Here is a 21,742-nt window from a genome sequence, read left to right on the forward strand (position 1 = left end):
TTTCTTAACATGTGACTGTTGTGTTTGGCTGTCATAGCAGTCACATGATCGGAAAGCTCCCAATCGTAAGTAGAGATTGCGAGCTTTCCGTTAGCAGCCAGTACCTTTGCTGCAAGTGTGCACGGTGTGCGCAGTCGTTGCGTACGGCTGGCAGGAAGGAGTTAAACTGTGTATGACACAGGTAATGTACACACAAAAAAAGGCAGCACAGTAATGGTTAGCAGTCCTGCTTTGCAGCACTGGGGTCCTTGATTAGAATCCCAATCAGGACATTATCTGCATGGCGTTTGCATGTTCTCCCTGTATGGATGTGAGTTTTCTCCCACACTCCAGATGTGCTCGCATCTTAATGGACTCCTGTGTAGTGGCTGTAGTTTGTGTATGTCTGTGAGATGAGGACCAGAGATGGTAAGCTCCTTGAGGGCAGGGACTGATGTGAATGTACAATATGTGAGGTGCTACATACCTTTTAGGTGCTGTACAAATACCTGTATTAAATAAGTAAAATGAGGAAATTGCTAGGGCAGGGGTAGGCAACCTGCGGCTCTCTAGCTTTTGTGGAACTACATTTCCCAAGAGGCATTGCAAAGATTACAAAACTGACATTTACAGCTATGACTTGCAGAGGCATGATGGAACTTGTAGTCCTGCGGCTCTCTGGTTGCCTACCCCTAGGGGAAAGGGAAAGTACATTTTTGGAGAAGAAACTTAAAAAGTCTTCTAACAAAATCCTATAGCACGTGAACCTGTCCTTTTAAGCGAACCACCACTTCACTTTAAATATTTTTTAAAAAAATTAAATGGCTTCTTTTCTTCGTTCCTCTTTGTCTAAAGTAAGAACAGTCTGTGTTGCCCAATAACATGCAGGCAGATTTAGACTTGCTATGGAAAATGGAAAGGACAGTTGGAGAGTGAATTTTTAATCTGGTTTATGTGGGTCAATACAGGGTGTAGTTATTAGATCAAATACACTTTAAAGGGCAGAACAGATGGCAACACGCATGCTTGTGCTGAGCATTGCACTGCTATTCATTGTGAATGGCACCCCAGCACACTGTACAGTAATAGAGCACTACTCTCCATAGTGCATCACAATGAATGTAACGTGTTGTGTGCTGCATTAGTAAAAAGGAATGTACTTTTTTTTTTTTTTTATTCGTTGTGGTGCATTGACAGGCCATTCATAATAAATGGGCTACTTTAATGCATTGCACCTTAATGCTTGCCATAATGTGTATGCTGTTCTAACGGTTAGCCTTTACCTACCTAATGAAACTGACAGAAGTAGTGTTGTGTTTCATTCAAAACTTAATTTACCTCTTGAGAAGAGGAGATTAAGGGGGGATATGATCAACATGTATAAATACATAAGGGGGGATATGATCTCCATGTATAATACATAAGGGGGGATATGATCTCCATGTATAATACATAAGGGGGGATATGATCTCCATGTATAAATACATAAGGGGGGATATGATCTCCATGTATAAATACATAAGGGGGGATATGATCTCCATGTATAATACATAAGGGGGGATATGATCTCCATGTATAAATACATAAGGGGGGATATGATCTCCATGTATAATACATAAGGGGGATATGATCTCCATGTATAATACATAAGGGGGGATATGATCTCCATGTATAATACATAAGGGGGGATATGATCACCATGTATAATACATAAGGGGGATATGATCACCATGTATAATACATAAGGGGGGATATGATCAACATGTATAATACATAAGGGGGGATATGATCTCCATGTATAATACATAAGGGGGGATATGATCTCCATGTATAAATACATAAGGGGGGATATGATCTCCATGTATAATACATAAGGGGGGATATGATCTCCATGTATAATACATAAGGGGGGATATGATCTCCATGTATAAATACATAAGGGGGGATATGATCTCCATGTATAATACATAAGGGGGGATATGATCTCCATGTATAATACATAAGGGGGGATATGATCAACATGTATAAATACATCAGTGGTTCATATAGTGGACTCGGTGTAGAGCTATTCACCCTGAGGTCATCACAGAGGACAAGGGGGCACTCTTTAAGTCTAGAGGAAAAGAAATTTAATCTCCAAACCAGGGGCGGACAGACCATTCAAGCACTTGGGATCTGCCTGAGGGCCCAGGGTCAGTAGGGGGCCCCATGAGATGCCCCTGGTACCTTTTTCAGAGGCTTTTTTGGGTGTGGTTTGTATGTGTGAGAGCTGTGAAAATGTGGAATAGACTCTCTCAAGAGTTGGTTCTGGCCAGCTCGGTGGATTGTTTTAAAAAAAGGCCTGGATTCTTTCTTAGATACACAGAATATAACTGGATACTAACATTTATAGGTAAAGTTGATCCAGGGAATATCTGATTGCCTCTCAGGGGATCAGGAAGGAATTTTTTGTCCTGCAGGAGCAAATTAGATCATGCTTTGCTGGGTTTTTTTTTTGCCTTCCTCTGGATCAACTGTAGATATAGGATTATAACTATTTGAATAGGTCTGAAAACTGCAATACAGTCACTTAAGCTGAGGTTACAATATGCTTTTCCTTATACATGTCTCTCACTAATGCCCACAATGAACAAATTTCTATGCAGATAGCTCACCTACAAATCCACACATACATAACTACAATCTAGATATATCATAACTTTAACAAACAATGAATAGACTTAAAAGCATTTGTATATTAAAGGGAAAAGAGGAGAGCTTCCTAGGTGTGTTCATCTGGAAGCTGAAATGGCACAGCAGTGATTGGTAGGTAATCTTTCTTAAAATACAATACAATACACTTCCTGATTTTGTTTGAAAGGAATAAATAAAAAAGATGCAGTTGCAGTAAACACCTCATAGATGGCTCCCTATTTAACACAATGATGTGAGGTACAGAACAACATGCTTTCGTGCGTGTGCTTTGACTCACCGCAATGCTCAAGTGTGAATGGGACCTCATTACTTTCAGGGCTTTGTTTAAAGGATAATTTCACCTTTTGACCAAAAATAATAAATGCACATTTTTTTGCAGGTAAAAAACTGTGTTTATTATTTGTTTGCAGGACCCTGTAAAGCATTGCACCAGCAATCAGTAGATCACTGGTGCCATGCAGGTCTCCTGCAGACCTGTCTGTATATCTGCTTGCCCGTAAAGGATGTATGGGCAAGCAGCTATATTGACAGGAAGATTCCTTGAACTCCCACTGCGCTCCATAGCGCCATTTTAGTTCATTGAGAACTACAGGCTGACGGTCGCTAAGGCTGTGGGGACTTGTAGTTCATTCATTCACAGAACACTGTAAATAAACGGCGCGGCCATGTTTTTAAAAAGTGACCGCTTGTACAGGGAAGTTCTCTCCGTACTTCTGCCACAGAGAGAGGGGGGGATCAGGCAGCAGCTGCAGAATTGGGAACATGTTCCACTCTAACAATGTTCCACTCTAAGGACTTGTCTTTTTTAAACATTTTTTTCATGGAGGACAAACATTGGCCAAGTGAAGCAGGAAATGAATTGGAGAAAATGGCAGCATTCCTCAAACACTCCATTTAATTTGGACACCCTGAATCGCTCCCTATCTCCAATCTGAATTCAGCAGCACATTTTTGGAACTTTGATGAAGTAGTTGTTAACCTTAACTACAAGTTGACAAGGACCCAACCCCTAATTTAATCCATTGCCCCCCTTCCCCCCTCTAATTCCCAACCCTCCCTCCTAGGACCCCCTATATCTCCCAGCTCTTTCCTATTCTTTTCACTTTTGTCTCCACCAATTCCTGACGAGGAAGGGTAGATCTCTAGACAATTTTTCCTTTCTATTTCCTGTGGCTCACCCAGGAACCATTGAACATTAAATAACTGATGTTTGAAACCCAGGGAACCGATCCATACATGAATAAGGTTCACACATACAGGTGCAACCGAACGCGTGCACATTTCCATATACTTTTTGGCACCCCATTCATTTCAATGGGCTATTTGTGAGAAGTGCAGAAAAGAGGTCTCTGACTCTTTTAAAAACACACTAAACCGCATGGTCCTGCTTACACATGCGTGGGGGGGTCAATAACAATTATTGGTACTGTTGCACGCCTGCTATATGGCAGTGCTTTTCTCTGTGCTGGGAAATTGCGTTCTTGAGACTCAAAGATCTAAACTTTGCCTAATTGTAATCTTTTTTGAGTATGGAGATTTTGTAACAACAAAATAGTCCTCGATAAGACTACGAATAATGTATCGTTGTGTACCGCCCTGTGTGTTCAACAACTTCTTGAAACCATAAAGTTTGTTTAAAGCCAATTTAATGTGCTTCACAAATGCAGATCGCTTTCAGGATCACAGTTTGCCTATTTTTTAGTTTACCTCCTGTAATAATATTGTACAAAGAACAATGGTAGGCAGTAACCCAATTAGAAGCATGCTTTTAGTAGCAGAGAGTGGAGACGTTTACAGTTTAATTGCTCTGGTTTACTGTACCGTATTGCTCTTTGCACTATTATTAGGTGCGCTGATGAGTGTTCCTGCACCTGCATATTATTTTCTGCTCCTTTCCTGTTTTTCATATGATTTGTATATGCTCACGCTGAGCCTGTCAACTTATTTTCCGGTTTTGAATTATAAAACACCTGGTAGATGGGATTAGGAGTGAAGTCATCCTTATACTGGTGAGGTCTGTCAGCATCTAGCTGTGTGTTTTACCTCCCAGGAATGAGACTTCCATGTGGTCTCCTGAGCTCATGTCTGTCTGTTCTTGGATCATGTAATATATTCCTGGACCAGTCACTGCATATTCTGTATTCCCCCCAGGCTGACAGTGGCCAGATCTTAAGAACAGAGGAACTTCTTTGTGAAGAATGTAACTCAGTAATGTTTTATGCTAAAAGTCAAATCCAACCTAAAAAAAAACTCTGGTAAATCTTGTATTCTATAGCTATCAGATCAGGCTTCCATTTTTATGGAAAGTGCCCCAAAGGGCTGGCCTGGGGAACCAGAATTTCAGGTGTGGCATAATAGGCCGCCCCTTCCCACATGGAAGAAAGATATATTTGAAATATATTTCACAAATATTCTTCCCAAATATATCGCCATATATTTGAAATACTGCAATTTTGGCCATGTTCAATATATTTCAATTAAAAAAAAAAAATATATATATATATATATATATATATATATATATATATATATATATGTCCTGTTGAAATGTGTTTTTATTACAAAATATATGAAAAATATTTTTAAGAATACATTTCAAATCTACTGTATGTCTTTAAAATTACAAATCTACATTTTTGGAATGCATTTACAAAATATATTTAAAAATATATGTTAATGACTTTTTGAATGTTTAAAATATTAAGAATATATAAAAAAAATATATATTTTTAAAAATATATTTCAAATATATGGCAATATATTTGGGAAGAATATTATAAAAATATATTTCAAATATATTTTTCTTCCATATGGGTTGTTTTATCTTATTATTATTTTATTTTTTATTCCATTCTTCTTTTTATTTTTTTTAATTAAATCTATACAGTAATTTACAGTCCTCAGCTTATTGACTTCTACACAACAGCTGACTGCTGTGAGAAGTCTGAGCCAAGCCCATAGCTTATTTTAAGATTTTTTTTTTTTAGGCAAAGGAAGGCATGACTAGAGAAGGATCACTTTGATGCTGTTGGCCAGCTTGAACTATGTTCCAGCATATGCAAACCAAGAATCTCTAGGAAATCTTATGTGCTGAGCCACCTAATTGCTACTCCTCTGTTATATACTGCTTGCAGTCATACCCTCTGCACTTTTCTCCTAAACATACTGGTCCTGTTCATATCCTCTATACTCCTCTGTCACATATACTGCATGCCGTCATACCTTCTGTACTCCTCTCCTACAAATGCCACCTGTCATCATACTCCCAGCACTCTTTTTCACTGTCATACCCTCCTCTCATATATATATATATATATCACTGGCTATCATACCCTCCACAATCCTGCTGACCCCTGTCATACCTTCTGCACTTGTCTACTGCACATACTACCCATCATTATACTCTTCAAACTCCTGTCAAATCCTCCCCACTCTGCTCCTGCACATGCTACCTATTCTCATACCCTCAGCACTCCTCTTCTGCACATACTGTCCATTCCTATACCCTCCACACTTCTCCCCTGCACATACTGCCTACTGTCATAACCTTCACACTCCTCTTTTGCACATAATACTCACTGTTGTTCCCTCTACACCCCTCTCCTGAACATACTGGCACCTGTCATACCTTTTGTACTCCTCTCCTACACATATTACCCACCATTATACCCTTCACACCTCTGTCATGCCTTCCACACTCCCTTTCTCACCATACTGCCTGCTCTCATACCTTCCACACTCTTAATCTGTGCATACTGCTTGCCATCATATTCGCTACACTCTCTTCTCCTGCACGTACAGCCCACTGTCATACCCTCTGCACTGCTCTTCCACACATACTGCCCACTGTCATACTCTGTGCACTGACCTCCCACATACAGTTGCAAGAAAAAGTATGTGAACCCCTTGGGATTACGTGGAGTTTTGCATGATTTGGGCATAAAATGTGCTCTGAACGTCATCTAAGTCACAACAATAGAAGAACACAGTCTGCTGAACATAATACTACACAAACATTAGATGTTGCCATGGTTTAATTGCACATAACATGTAAACATTCACAGTGCAGGGAGGAAAAAGTATGTGAACCTTTGGACTTAATAACTGGTTGACCCTCCTTTGGCAGCAATAACCTCAACCAAACGTTTCCTGTAGTTGCAGATCAGACCTGCACAACGATCTGGAGTAATTTTGGACCACTCCTCTTCACAAAACTGTTTCAGCGTAGCAATATTCTTGGGATGTCTGGTGTGAATCGCTCTCTTAAGGTCATGCCACAATCGGGTTGAGGTCAGGACTCTGACTGGGCCACTCCAGAAGGCGTATTCTGTGCTGTTGCAGCCATTGTTTTGTTGAATTACTTGTATGCTTTGGGTCATTGTCCTGTTGCATCACCCATCCTCTGCGGAGCTTCAGTTGGTGGACAGATGGTCGTACGTTTTCCTGCAAAATGTCTTGATAAACTCTGGAATTCATTTTCTCATCAATGACAACAATCCGTTCGGGCCCTGAGGTAGCAAAGCAGCCCCAAACCATGATGCTCCCTCCGCCATGTTTTACAGTGGGGAGGAGGTTTTGATGTTGGTGTGCTGTGCCTTTTTTTCTCCACACATAGTGTTGTGTGTTCTTCCTAAACAACTCAATCTTGGTTTCATCTGTCCACAGTATATTTTGCCAGTAGTGCTGTGGAACATCCAGGTGCTCTTTTGCAAACTTCAAACATACTGCAATATTCTTTTTGGACAGCAATGGCTTCCTCCGTGGTGTCCTCCCATGTACTCCATTCTTGTTTAATGTTTTCCTTTTTGTAGATGTGTCAACAAAAATGTTAGCATGTGCCAGAGATTTCTGTAGGTCTTTAGCTGACACTCTGGGATTCTTTACCTCATGCAGCATTCTGCGCTGTGCTCTTGCAGTCATTTTTACAGGACGACCACACCTAGCGAGAGTAGCAACAGTGCTAAACTTTCTCCATTTGTAGACAGTCTGTCTTACCGTGAACATCACATGAACATCAAGGCTTTTGGAGATACTTTTGTAACCCTTTCCAGCTTCATGCAAGTCAACAATTCTTGATCGTAGGTCTTCTGAGAGCTCTTTTCTGCGAGGCATGGTTCACATCAGATAGTTCTTCTTGAAACCAGTAAACCCAAAACAGGTGTGTGTTTTTTAAGGGCAGGACAGCTGTCAGCAACACATCCAATATCATCACACTGATTGGAGTCAAGGTTGGCTCACTCCTGGCTCCAATTAGCTCTGGGAGAAGTCATTAAGCTAGGGCCTCACATACTTTTTCCTAACTGCACTGTGAATGTTTACATGTTATGTGCAATTAAACAATGGCAAAATCTAATGTTTGTGTAGTATTATGTTCAGCAGACTGTGTTCTTCTATTGTTGTGACTTAGATGACGTTCAGAGTACATTTTATGCCCAATTCATGCAAAACTCCACGTAATCCCAAGGGGTTCACATACCTTTTCTTGCAACTGTATACTGCCCGCTGTCATACTTTCTGCACTGACCTCCCACATATACTGCCCACTGTCATACCCTCTGCACTGACCTCCCACATATACTGCCCACTGTCATACTCTCTGCACTGACCTCCCGCATATACTGCCCACTGTCATATCCTCTGCACTGACCTCCCGCATATACTGCCCACTGTCATACCCGCTGCACTGACCTCCCGCATATACTGCCCACTGTCATACCCGCTGCACTGACCTCCCACATATACTGCCCACTGTCATACCCTCTGCACTGACCTCCCACATATACTGCTCACTGTCATACTCTCTCCACTGACCTCCCGCATATACTGCCTGCTGTCATACCTTCGGCACTCTCTAATAATATGCTCCAGAGATGCATATGCTGGATGGTGCCAACATCTTTAGTAACACAGAACTCTCCAAAAGTGTTTAAAGGGGCTTTCAAGGCACCCAGATATAACTACATTGTGTATATATAAAAATATATATAAATGGAAAGGGGTCATCCTCAGTGGAACACTTATGTCTGGTTGTTGGGACCTAATCCGTTATCTATTGGGGATTTCTCCTGTGTTCTCTTGTATGCTTCACTGCCCCCCAATGTCGCTGCCAGCCATGGGCCCTTGTTGAGAGATGGATCTTGTTTTTATACCGTGGCTGACTTGTACAACCTGTGTGTATATATACATGGCTACTCCAACCCTTGAGGAAGAGAAATGTTGAACTGCATTGGATTATCCTGCATAGTACTATATCCTACAGTGTACTATATCCTAAGCAGGAATAAGAGTGATTTAATATGTTGGGCTATATTATAATGGGTGATGTTGGTCTAGAAATGTGTCAGCCTTGTTGATTTTAATCGTATGATTTTATACTGAATTTGTAATTTAAAATATAATTTTTTATTTATACATTGTAGTTATATCTGTGTGCATTGAAAGTCCCATTACACACATTTAGAAAGTTCTATACCCTTGGCACACCTCCTTCTACACATACTGCCCACTGTTATACCCTGGACACTCATCTCCTGCACATACTGTCCACTGTCATACCCTCGACACTCATCTCCTGCACATAATGCCCACTGTCATACCCTCGACACTCATCTCCTGCACATACTGTCCACTGTCATACCCTCGACACTCATCTCCTGCATATACTGTTGTGACGGGAGTGACTTTGGGTGGGGGGCCCATGGAACACCGCCCCCTTTTGGAGAGGTGGGGAGACCCCTGTCTCGGCTCCCCATATCTCTATTGTGTGTAAGTCACCATGTGCCTGTTAGAGGTACAGGGTGGAATGTCCTGATATTGTGTAAACATGTATAGGTGGGGTGTGGGGGTTGTCCATTGTTTAATGCCATGTGGTTGTCCCATTGTTCTATTGTATGTCTGGCTTGGGAGGAAACTGTTATGGGATGTATTTGTTTATGTGTATTGGCTTGGGGGTTGTCAGCTGTGTGTCTCTTGTTACCAGTTTTGGTTTGCCCCGCCCTGTGTCATTATGCAGGAAAGGTGGGTTGTTCCCTTGAATGTATATATCTTGCGTCTGTGTTAAAATAAAGCAGTCCATTTCCTGTTTTAATACAAGTCTGGTGCTGTTTCACCTTGTATGGTCAGCGGTGGGGGTCCGTGGATAATGTTCGGACAGGGAAGCGGGAGTCTAATGGAAATACCCTAGTGCGGTCGGGGTCCGGTTCCGTTACAACTGTCTACTGTCATACCCTCGATACTCATTCCCTCACATACTGCCCACTGTCATACCCTCGACACTCATCTCCTGCACATACTGCCCACTGTCATACCCTTGACACTCATCTCCTGCACATACTGCCCACTGTCATACCCTCGACACTCATCTCCTGCATTTACTGCCCACTGTCATACCCTTGACACTCATCTCTTGCACATACTGCCCACTGTCATACTCTTCACACTCATCTCCTGCACATAACGCTTGCTGTCATGCTCTGTATTCCAATGCTACACACTTTTGCATTTTTTTTCTTAAGCACACTTTTGCATATATACAGCATGGAAGATGATATATTTACCTTAAGTTTCCTTTTAACTGTTACATCTGGATTGTATTATGGTACCCACTTACATGTCTTTTTGTCTCTATAGATCCCACAGTGGTGTGCAGAATACTGCCTATCTGTTGACAATCAACACGGGACTGTCATTTGTACCCAGGTTCAAAAGCAGACCGCTGTCTGGCTCGCAATGAGGGTGGCAGATGAAATGGATATCAATATTGGACATGAAGTTGGCTACGTGGTGCCTTTTGAGAATTGTTGTACTAATGAGACTATCTTAAGGTTGGTGCTGATCCTTTATTTCATCCCTGTGCCTTGTCCAGCTGTCAGATCGTGCTGCAGAAGGACGGAGAAAAGAGAACAGGTCTGTGGGCAGCAAGTCACTGTCATGGAAAAGCAGCAGTCAGTTCACTGGGAACTTTCTGTCTGTTGTACATCAGTTCTACAGAAAAGACAGTAACTCTACGTAGCCTGATTATTTTATAATGTGTTTATTGGCAGCTAAAGCAAATTAATGTAATTTTAAGAAATACAAATGTAAATCATTATTCATTGGCAGACTTCACAATTAGTGTTTTATGAAACTGCTTTGTTGAATGCCAGCATATTCACCAAACCACATTCTGCCTATTCTTTTCCTGTACATTCTGTATATAGTGCAGACGTATTGCATAATGTAGAGGGTTATCTGGCTTCAGCAGAAATCATTCTGACTTGAATTTGGTACCGTTATAATATAGCTGTCTATATTACAGCCATACACTAAGAGGCAGATAGGGTCCAAAAGCAGTCAGTCTTTCTGTCACCTGTTAAGAATTTATTTTAAATATGCCGGGGCTTTTTGAGTATACATTTGACATCTATTTTTAATGTATGAACATTAAATCATGGGTACTGCACTAGGTGTTTGCGCCCTCCTGTCTATTTATTTATTTATTTTGACCTTGTGATGTCATCAATGTCTCTGAATTGTGCCATAATAACAAAACAGCATGACTGGGTCTCTTCACTTCTGCAGCTTGTGGTGAGAGGGCCACAAGTTGGGATTGTAAAGAGGATAAGGGGTGGGCCTTCCTAGGCAGGCTGCATTTGCATGTAGACCACTGTGGTTAATGCCCACACGCGATGCAAGAGGGCTTTACATGACTGTACAGCTATCCAATCAATAGGGGTAGGTCACTGACAGCCAAGCTTGGGAGAACTGGGTTGTATGCGGCTGGTCATCATCTGCCCAGGAAGTGGTTGACTTGTTAATAGGAAACAGACAGCTTATACTACACACTGTAAGGTTATCACTGTGTGGATAATATGGAAGTTACTGCATTTTGACCAGCAAAGAAAGCTGTACATCAGCTAAAGGAGTAAGGTGAGGTTGGAGATCAACTTTAAACATTTGCTATCGACCAGCTATTTTCAACTAGGGTTTCATGAAACACTAGGGTTCCTCCAGAGTTTGCTAGGGCTTTCTTGTGCTGTGACTGATGGACCAACACCACCAGGCAAAGCCAACAGGATGATCTCCGTTATAATGTTAGCTGTCTATAAGGCTAGTATCCTGACACCACTGAAATTGTTGCATTCCTTCTATTGACCAGTGATGAAATGTAGTTTTTGAGTTACTGCATTTTCACCAGCAGAAAAAGTTTTACATCAGCTAAAGAAGTTGAGCTTTAAACATTTTGTTATAGACCATCCATTCTCAACCAGGGCTTTTGTGGAACCCCATGGTACCTGCAAAGGTTGGGCTTTATTGGACTTTGGCTGATGGACCTCCCATTTGATTGCTGATTGATAACACATCAAAAGAGGAGAACACTGTTCATTCCACCAATGCTGGTAGGGATTTTAAAATAGCCTCATTCATTAATTGCAATACCAAATACTTGGTTTATGCCATTACCTGCGATATATGCCATTTGTAGTATGTGGGCCGCACTGCACGCAGACTTAGGGACCACCTGCAAGATATGATCTGGAAAAGAAACATTCCACCAATGTAGCCAATCACTTTAATGAATGTCATTCCGGCTATCCCTCCGCCTTATACACTCACCGGCCACTTTTTTAGGTATACCTGTTCAATTGCTTGATAACAGAAATTATTAATCAGCCAATCACATGGCAGCAACTCAGTGCATTTCAGCATCTAGACATGGTGAATACGACTTGAAGTTCCAGCATCAAAATGGGACAGAAAGTGGATTTAAGTGACTTTGAACATGGTGTGATTGTCGATGCCAGACGGGCTAGTCTGAGTATTTAAAAAAACTGCTAATCTACTCAGATTTTCACGCACAACCATCTCTAGGGTTTACAGAAAATGGTCCGAAAAAGAGACAATATCCTGTGAGCGGCAGTTTTGTGGACGAAAATGCCTCATTGATGTCAGAAGATTATGGGCAGACTGGTTCGAGGTGATAGAAAGGCAACAATAACTCATGTCAATATGGACCAAAATTTCTGAGGAATGTTTCCAACAACTTGTTGAATCTACACTGTTGCCAAAAGTATCGGGACACCCCTCCAAATCATTGCATTCAGGTGTTCCAATCACCTCCATGGCCACAGGTGTGTAAAATCAAGCACCTAGGCATGCAGACTATTTCTGAAAACATTTGTGAAAGAATGGGTCGCTCTCAGGAGCTCAGTGAATTCAAGCGTGGTACCGTGATAGGTTGCCTCCAGTGCAATAAGTCCATCTGTGAAATTTCCTTGCTACTAAATATTCCACAGTCAACTGTTAGTGGTATTATAACAAAGTGGAAGCAACTGGGAACAACAGCAACTCAGCCATGAAGTGGTAGGCCACATAAAAATGACAAAGCGGGGTCAGCAAATGCTGAAACGCAAAGTGCGCAGAATTCGCCAACTGTCTGCAGAGTCAATAGCTAAAGACCTCCAAACTTTATGTGGCCTTCAGATTAGAACAACAACAGTGTGTAGAGAGCTTCATGGAATGGGTTTCCATGACCGAACAGCTGCATCCTAGATTTACATCACCAAGTGCAATGCAAAGCGTCAGATGCAGTGATGTAAAGCACTGCACCACTAGACCCTAGAGCAGTGGTCAGTGTTCTCTGGAGTGATGAATCGCGCTTCTCTGGCAATCTGATAGATGTGTCTGGGTATGGCGGTTGCCAGGAGAAAGGTACTTGCCTGACTGCATTGTGCCAAGTGAAAAGTTTGGAGGAGGGGGGATTATGGTGTGAGGTTGTTCTTCAGGGGTTGGGCTTGGCCCCTTAGTTCCAGTGAAGGGAACTCTTAAGGCGTCAGCATACCTAGACATGACTGCACACCAATGCACAAAGCAAGGTCCATAAAGACATGGCTGAGCGAGCTTGTGGCGGAGGAACCTGACTGGCCTGCAGAGAATCCTGACCTCAACCCGATAGAAAACCTTTTCGATGAATTAGAGAGGAGACTGCAAGCCAGGCCTTCTCGTCCAACATCAGTGCCTGACCTCACAAATGTGCTTCTGTAAGAATGGTCAAACCTTCCCATAGACACCCTCCTAAACCTTGTGGACGGCCTTCCCAGGAGAGTTGAAGCTGTTATAGCTGCAAAGGGTGGGACAACTCAATATAGTATATGTCACAAATCATTAAGACAGTTCTGAAGGCAAAAGGGGTCCAACCCGGTACTACTAAGGTGTAACTAATAAAGTGGCCGGTGAGTTTATATATACAGGGTGCTCCAAAGAGAAGAGGTGATAAATTTAAAATGCTTTGTAAAAATGAAGTTTTTTGGCTCTTTAGTCTGTGTACTAGAAAACCAGCAGGATTTAACCGTGTGTGTGTGTAGAAAATCCCTGATGTGGTTGTCCTGTTAATCCATCCTTTTATTTATTTTTTTTATTTTTCATTTCTGTGATTTTTGCTTTCGTTATTGCGTATTATTTGCTGGCATTGCAACATTTGCCATCGACATACTATTCATTTATTTGTAGCGGGAGTTTATTTCTTTAAATTATATTCCATCTTGTGTGCAGGTTTGTTTTTGATGTGCATTTGTGGATAACTACTTTGTTTTTAACATGTTTTATTTATATTGCTGTAATGGTTTAGGACCATCTATATGCTCGAAAGCATAACCTATTACTGACAAGTGTCAGCGGCTGTGCTTTAATTGTTTTGTAATTAAGACATCATTGGATATACTTGTTTGTGTGTGTGTATATATACCTGTATATGTAGGTTATATCTGGATAACTTAATAAAGGTGGTTTTATCGCATGTGCGGCCACTAGCCTTATTTATTTACTATGAAAACTGCAATGAGCAGGGCCAGCACCTATCAGTGTGCATGGAAGTGGGATCGGTGCAGATTGACCTGGAGCGCTTCTTGTTTTACCATTTGATGATGCCTGTATAGTTGCAGGGCCAACATCACTAGGCAAAGCTAGAAGCATGACGCTAATTATATTTTTAGCTGTCTGTAAGGGGGGCATTCTGACCACCATTGTGAATTCTTTCTATTGACCAATCACGTAAGGATCATATTTGCCAATGGCCTCTAATAAATTGGTTTTAGTAAGGGTTCCTTGAGACCTGAAAATTGTTTCAAGGGTTCCTTCAGGGCAGGGGTCTCTAAACATTCCAAGCAAAGAGCCAGTTTACTGTCCCTCAGACTCTAGGGGAGACAGACTGTGGCCATTGGGAGTAGGAAAGGTCCTAAAGTCAGTGGGAAAAAACGATGCCCCATCTTTAGTGTAAGTGGGAGGTATAGTGCCCCTTCATTGGTGTCAGTGGGAGGAATTGTGCCGCGTCGCTTGTGCCAGCAAGAGGAATTGTGCCCAGTCATCATTGGTATTGGACCCCATTGTTGGTGTAATTGGGAGAAATCATGCCTCTTCATTGGTGTCAGCGGGGAGAATTAATATCCATTGTTTGTATCCATGGAGAAGATAGTACCCCAAGGGCTGGGTAAAAAATAAAAAGCAAGGGCTACAGTTGTACCACTGTTTTAGGGTAAAAAGGTTAACAACGGCTATAGACTGTTCCCGCTTATTAAGCATAATTTGGCAAGCTGTCTCATTTTCAAAGTTTAGCCCTGCAGGTAATGCATCTGCTATGACTGTTATTGCTAGTAGGACTAACCTTAATCCATGACTGCAGACAATGACATATTCTTGTAGAAGTGTATGTGTAGCATCTTGACATGTTCACATTGTGTTGCAGGTATTGTACAGATGACATGTTACTAAGGGAGATGATGTCCAGCCCTCTCTTATCCTGTTATGGAGTCATAGTTATTGATGATATTTACGAGCGATCGGTGTCATCAGATGTTCTCCTCGCATTTCTTAAAAACATACTCTTGGCAAGGCCTGAACTGAAAATTGTGCTCATCACTCCTCCTGAACTGTCTGACAAACTAGTGACTTACTATGGCAGTGTCCCCCTGATTGAGGTAGAGTACTCGCATTCTGCGGAGATAGTCTACGCCCCTGGCATTCAGAGGGACCCTTTCCTCGCAGCCATCCGGCTTCTGTTCGAGATACATCACTCTCAGGAGAAAGGGGACATTGTTGTCTTCCTGGCTTGTGAACAAGTAAGTGGGTGTGAGTTTGGGCTTTTTCTGCACATTCAATTCTTTCCAGAACAAATTACTGTGAGCTAAATAAATAGAAATTAGTGGATGTCAATACACCGTCTGCCAGGGCTGCTTTTTCTGCCATCAGAGGTTTCTCAAACCTTCCGAATACTTGCAGTGGCACAAACAAGCTGCAATATACAGTATGTGAGTGCTTGTGCACAATGGCTTTTATATATCTTCAGATTTGTGCTTCATAGTTTTTATTTATTTTAGAGGGAAACTAAAATGGTTTTCCACTAGTTTTATTAGATTATTTTTTCTAGCTTAACCTCATATCAAAATATATAATTTTTTTCCACTGTGGGTGTCACCTAGTCTTAGGTGCTGTCTGAATTCTGGCAGCAATGAATTGCAGAAAACTTAAGGCCCCCAAAGACTGTTTAAATTTCTTCCTATTCAACAGGAATTTAAGTTGTTGAAGGCCCTGCAAGCACCACCCAGCTCAACAAAAGTAAATTTTAAAAATTGACTGGGCCAGCTGTAAAATTATTGGCTTAACAGTGACTGCATCCTATCAGATGCGTTCAGCATCCTATCTGTTCGGCAGTGTCATTGTATTCTGACAGCTGTGGGTACCATGTGCCGTGTAGGTGCTGCATGGTGCAGCAGCAGAAAGCACATGGAATCCTGGATTGCAAAAAAACGATGTGATGCAGAAACTTGTAAGCAGTACAACAGCGGGGCGGGATTCTTGCCCCAACCAAGAACATACAACAACTGGACCAGAGAAGAGTAGGCCTGAATCAAAGACAGCACCTATCAAGGAGGGCAGAATGCAGCCTGGCTTGTCCAACCCAAAGGGGAGCTTTCTGGAGTTGCAGATGTAGGCCCTAAGCTTTCCCTACTCTTCTATAACCTCTCCCTACCGGTAGTGCTGTCCCTGACTGAAAAGTGTCCTGTCCCTACATTAGCCACTCACAAAATGCTTGCCAAAACCCTGGGCCAGGAATCTAAAAAGACTTGTGTGACCCAAGATGTCCACCAGGGTCATCTGGATTTAGCATAGCCAACTGGATTGCTGTTGCAGGGGACCGAGGGAATCGTAGAGAAACCCAGTTTCTCTTGACTTCCTCCTCCAGCTGCATTGCTGTTCTGGACAAGCACCACCTGCAGTGGAGAATCTAGAAGGCACCTGCCTACACATGGCTGCCTGAATACAATAGATGACATGGAGATTCTTCAATCCATCCTGTTAGCATGTGTGAGGGAATTGATTGATTCTTGTTCAGCCCCATATATGGCTGCCTTTAGAAAAATGTAAACTGTGAACATTTATATCTTAACACATCTGTAGTATTTTCTGATGATCATTATGAAATTACTTATTGCTTTTTGCTTGTTGCCTGGTACTGCTTGTGAAAGGAACTTGGGAAAGACACGAGTTGTTGCAGTGTTTATGTATTTTATTTCACAATTTGTACTTATTTTCAGGAAATAAGAAAGGCCTTTGAAATGATCCATCAGCAAAGCTTACATATGAATCCAACACTGGGTGAACTGCATCCCATTCCAATCTATCCTCATCACAGTCTGCCTTATTACATGCCGTACGATGGGCTGGCCCATGGCGGCACTGACCGTGGGAGGAATGTGGTGTTAACAAGCAGCCGTGGCGAGTCTCTGGTCTGGATATGCGCCGTGCACTTTGTCATCGACATTGGACTGGAAAGGAGGAAGGTAAATTGTTTATTTCATTCTATTTTACTGCATCTCCCAAAATATATCTCTAATAAAGTATATGTCAAGCCATACATTTTTTGTTTTTGGAGAGAGGAGGGAAGGGATAGAACAACTGTCACATTTTTGCTGTTATCCAGAGCTCGAGAGAAGTTTACTAAGAGGCAGAGAGAGCACAGGAAGTTATCGGAAGACAACATTTCTGGCAGGAGAAGCGGTCTTTTTATTTTGCACTTATTGAACAGATATATCAAAAGGCTTCCAGTGGTATAGCTAACAGATCAAAAGGGAAAAATGAATGAAGTTTATTTGTATGATTTACCTACACTTGAATTGTAGTCAATAGCTTGCTGGTAGAATGATATTCTGGGGGAGATTTACTAAAACTGCCGCACTCAGAATCTGGTGCAGCTGTGCATTGTAGCCAATCAGCTTCTGACTTCAGCTTGTTCAAATAAGCTTTAACAGTAAACATCACAAACAAACAGAATTTCCCAGCACACTTACCAACCAGTCTGCAAAGTAACCCTGTCTAGCAGTTTGCAAATATATGCATAACCCGCAGTGCCCACGTCAAGGGACCTCTGTATATACTGAGGTCCTAATTTTCCAGAGCCTCCATAGTAGGAACACATATTGAATGGATAGATTAAGGGTAGGTATGCCTAGAGGGAGCCCACCCTCCTTAAAGGCACAGGGACGCACATGAACGAAGCAAAAGTACAATGGCAGTGAAGGTGTCCAGTGCATCTCTGCACTCAATTTATCCAACTGTACAAAAAAGTGGCAATCAACTCAACCTATAACTGGCCTTTGCAGCAAGGCACTGCGGCCTACGCATATATTTGCAAATGTGTGCAAACAAAACCCTCTGTTTTGTAATGTAAACGGTTAGTCACGTTGGTTGTTTTGCAGGCTGGTTGGTAAGTGTGCTGGGAAATCCTCTGATGTGCATTGCCTTCCATGTGCTGCAAAGGCCAGTTGTAGCTTGAGGTTGTTGCTGATTTTATGTAAGCTTTGACAATAAAACCTACAAGCTGACTGGTTTTGCACTTTCCAGTTTTAGTGAATTCCCCTCTGCTGTGTACACTAGGTGTGTAAACTGTAATTGTGTGAGATGGTGTTTGTTATCTCAGACATTAATGTGTTGCTATGTTACTGCATCTTCTGTCTCTAACACATTGTAAAATAACAAAACCACTTTGGAAAGGAAATATTCTCAGGTTTCAAGTGTTCCCTGTTTCGACACACAGTTTCGTCTCAATCACACTGGGCTTAAAAAGAAAAAAACCCACTTTTACGAGCATATGCCAATTTTTTTTTTTTAGCCTGTAAAAGCACCTCTATGTTAGCCTGTGTCCATGCGCACGTAGGTGTTCACAGGCATAGTAGCAAAGGATAATATAATAAAAGCAGCGCTTATTAATTACAAATCCTACAACCAGTGGCCTCCCTAGGCAGGTGCGGGTGGTGCGTGCCGCATTGGGTGACACCTACCACACGGGGTGACAACGCACTCACTCCACGAAAAGGTAAGTTGTAAAGCAAGCCGCCAATCACTGCAGGATGGATCGGATGTGCGTATTGAGCATAATGGATCGGAGTCCGATCCATTATGCTCCCCAATCCGCAGATTCGATCTATCCTGCAGGGATCGTCGGCTTGCTTTACAACTTACCTTTTTCGTGGAGCGGGTCCGGTGTCACCTCGTATAGGTTGCATGTCGTCGATCCCCGCAGGATGGATCGGATATGTGGATTGGGGAGGATAATGGATAGGACTCTGATCCATTATGCTCAATCCGCAGATCCGATCCATTCTGCGGGGATCGTCGTAGGGGGTGTCACCAAGTGTTATCGCACCAGGTGACACCAACCCTAGGGACGCCCCTGCATACAACTATATATATTCACAGGCATAGTAGTAAAGGACAAAATAATAAAAGCAGTGCTTATTAATAACAAATCATACAAATATATATATATATATATATATATATATATATATATATATATATACACACACACACACACCAGGTCCATTACACAATCCATGTGTTTCGTAGAGTCCACCGTGTTTAAAGTGATTGTAGTTACTCCACAAAATAGAATAGGTGCAAACAGAATATATGTGATTAGTCCATTTTATATTGGTGCATTCTTATATATTCAACGTGCTCCACCACCGTGAATCGGCAACAATAAAGGCCTCTTACCGAATATGTTGGACCATAAAGTTATAAATGGTCAAGATCGCTTGAATAGGAATACACCTTCCACAACACTCTTTTATAGGGTCTGCAGGCCAGCGCACTTCGGAGCCAGCGTTTTTTCGCAATTCTGTCAACCTGCTACATTAGGTTTGTAATTTTTATCTTGCTGGATTTTATCCAATTTAAGACCGCAATGTATTGTGGACAGGCAGCAGCTACAGGCAAAGCGACGTACCAGTACGTTTTTTGCCTCTCGTAGCACAACGGGGAGCAGCACACCTGATGGCTAACTTCCCCCCGAATGAAGATCCTGGTGAACGGGACCCAGTGATCATGTGATCGATATGCGATCACATGATCACAATGCTAGCAAAGCTGTTATGAATCAATCTCATTTATAACAGCTTTGCTTCTCTTCCTGGTGAGCTGTGATTGGCCTACAGCACTTACATGGTACATGGGGCTAATTACAGCACCCTGTACCATAAAAAAAATAAAATATTGAGTTTTTTAAAAAAAAAATGTAGTGTTTTTTGTTTTTTTTTTAAATTTTCCGTCACTTTTCATTTATATCACACAAAAAAATAAAAAAACAGTGGTGATATAGTACCAACAAAAGAAAGCTCTATTTGTATGAAAAAAGGACTTTAATTTTGTTTGGGTACAGCATTGCATGGCCATGCAATAACCAGTTGAAATCACACAGTGCTGAATGTCAAAAAATGGCCTGGTCATGAAGGGGGGTAAATCTTCCGGAGCTGATGTGGTTATGGAAAGCCTCTTTTGAATAAAGGACATTTTTAACTTACTACACTATGGAGGTATACATTTTTTCTCTTTGAATACTGATCGTGGTGAATGGAAGTGGCCTACAGACCTTCTAAGGAGAGTTGTGGAAGGTGTATCACTCTAAAGCGTTATTGACCACTTATAACTTTATGGTCCAATATATTTGGTAAGAGGCCTCTATCATTGGTAATGCACGGTGGTGGAGCGTACTGAATACATAAGAGTGCATCTATGTGAATGGATGAGTCACACATATTCTGTTTGCACCTATTCTATTTTGTTGAGTAACTATAATCACTTGAAACATGGTGGACTCTATAAAACACATGGATTGTGCATGGACCTTGTGTGGGCGCATGTATGTATATGTGTGTGTGTGTGTGTATATGTGTATATGTGTGTATATATATATATATATATTATATCTCTTTATATATATTTGTAATTATTAAGCGCTGCTTTTATTATTTTGTCCTTTTCTACTATGCCTGTGAACACCTGCGTGCGCATGGAAGCGTAGGCTAACACCGAGGTGCTTTTACAGGTTGGGAAAAAAAAAAAACAAATGCTCGTGAAAGTGTTTTTTGTTTTTTTAAACACATGGATTGTGTATAGACTATGTATAAAATATATATATATGTGCTTCCTACATTTCCGCGATAGCTCAGTGCCTTCCCCGAGATCATCCTGGCTATGACAAAGTGAAAAAAAATCAGGGGGCACATTTTGTATAAAGAGATTTTGCTGAACTTTATGTCCCTGACCAAAACATCTGTGTGGACAGATCCCTTGTCCACTTTACTGGCCAGCAATCAAGCAATACATTCCCAGTAAAAGGGACAGGTATGGAGTAAATCTCAGCAAGCTCTGTGAAAGAGCTACGGGATATGTGCATGCCTTCCGTGTGTACAAATGTAAAGACTCCCAGCTCCAGCCCCCTGAGTGCCCAACCCATTGACACTACAGGAAAAATTATCTGGGGCCTGGCTTTTTTCACTATTCCAAAAGGGGTATCATCTCTACCTAGATAATTATTACATACTCCTGCTCCTTTTCTGCCACCTGTACTGTGAGAAAACCTGCAGTACCAGCCAGTAAACAGCAAGTCTGAGGAACAAGGATGTGTTGGCCATGAAGTGGAGGAATAAGAGCGATGTGTATGTCCTGTCCACCATCCACAATGAGACCTTGGTGGATATTCACAGAAGACGCAGTTCCATCCAGAAGCCTCAGTGTATCCACGATTATAATAGAT

General features: G+C 41.7%; 1 protein-coding gene across 1 annotated transcript in view; it reads left to right on the forward strand.

Moving 5' to 3' along the window:
• DHX32 (DEAH-box helicase 32 (putative)) overlaps positions 1 to 21,742 on the forward strand; it is a 133,696-nt gene that overhangs the window by 54,819 nt on the left and 57,135 nt on the right. The window contains exons 3-5 of the mRNA XM_089669623.1: positions 10,303 to 10,496; positions 15,392 to 15,764; positions 17,241 to 17,486. Coding sequence (XP_089525749.1) covers positions 10,303 to 10,496; positions 15,392 to 15,764; positions 17,241 to 17,486 — 813 coding nt within the window. The remainder of the gene's footprint in view (positions 1 to 10,302; positions 10,497 to 15,391; positions 15,765 to 17,240; positions 17,487 to 21,742) is intronic.

This window comes from Staurois parvus, unplaced genomic scaffold (assembly GCF_062004578.1).
Source record: "Staurois parvus isolate SC_StPar_1 unplaced genomic scaffold, SC_StPar_1.0 ptg000009l, whole genome shotgun sequence".
Lineage (NCBI taxonomy): Eukaryota > Metazoa > Chordata > Amphibia > Anura > Ranidae > Staurois > Staurois parvus.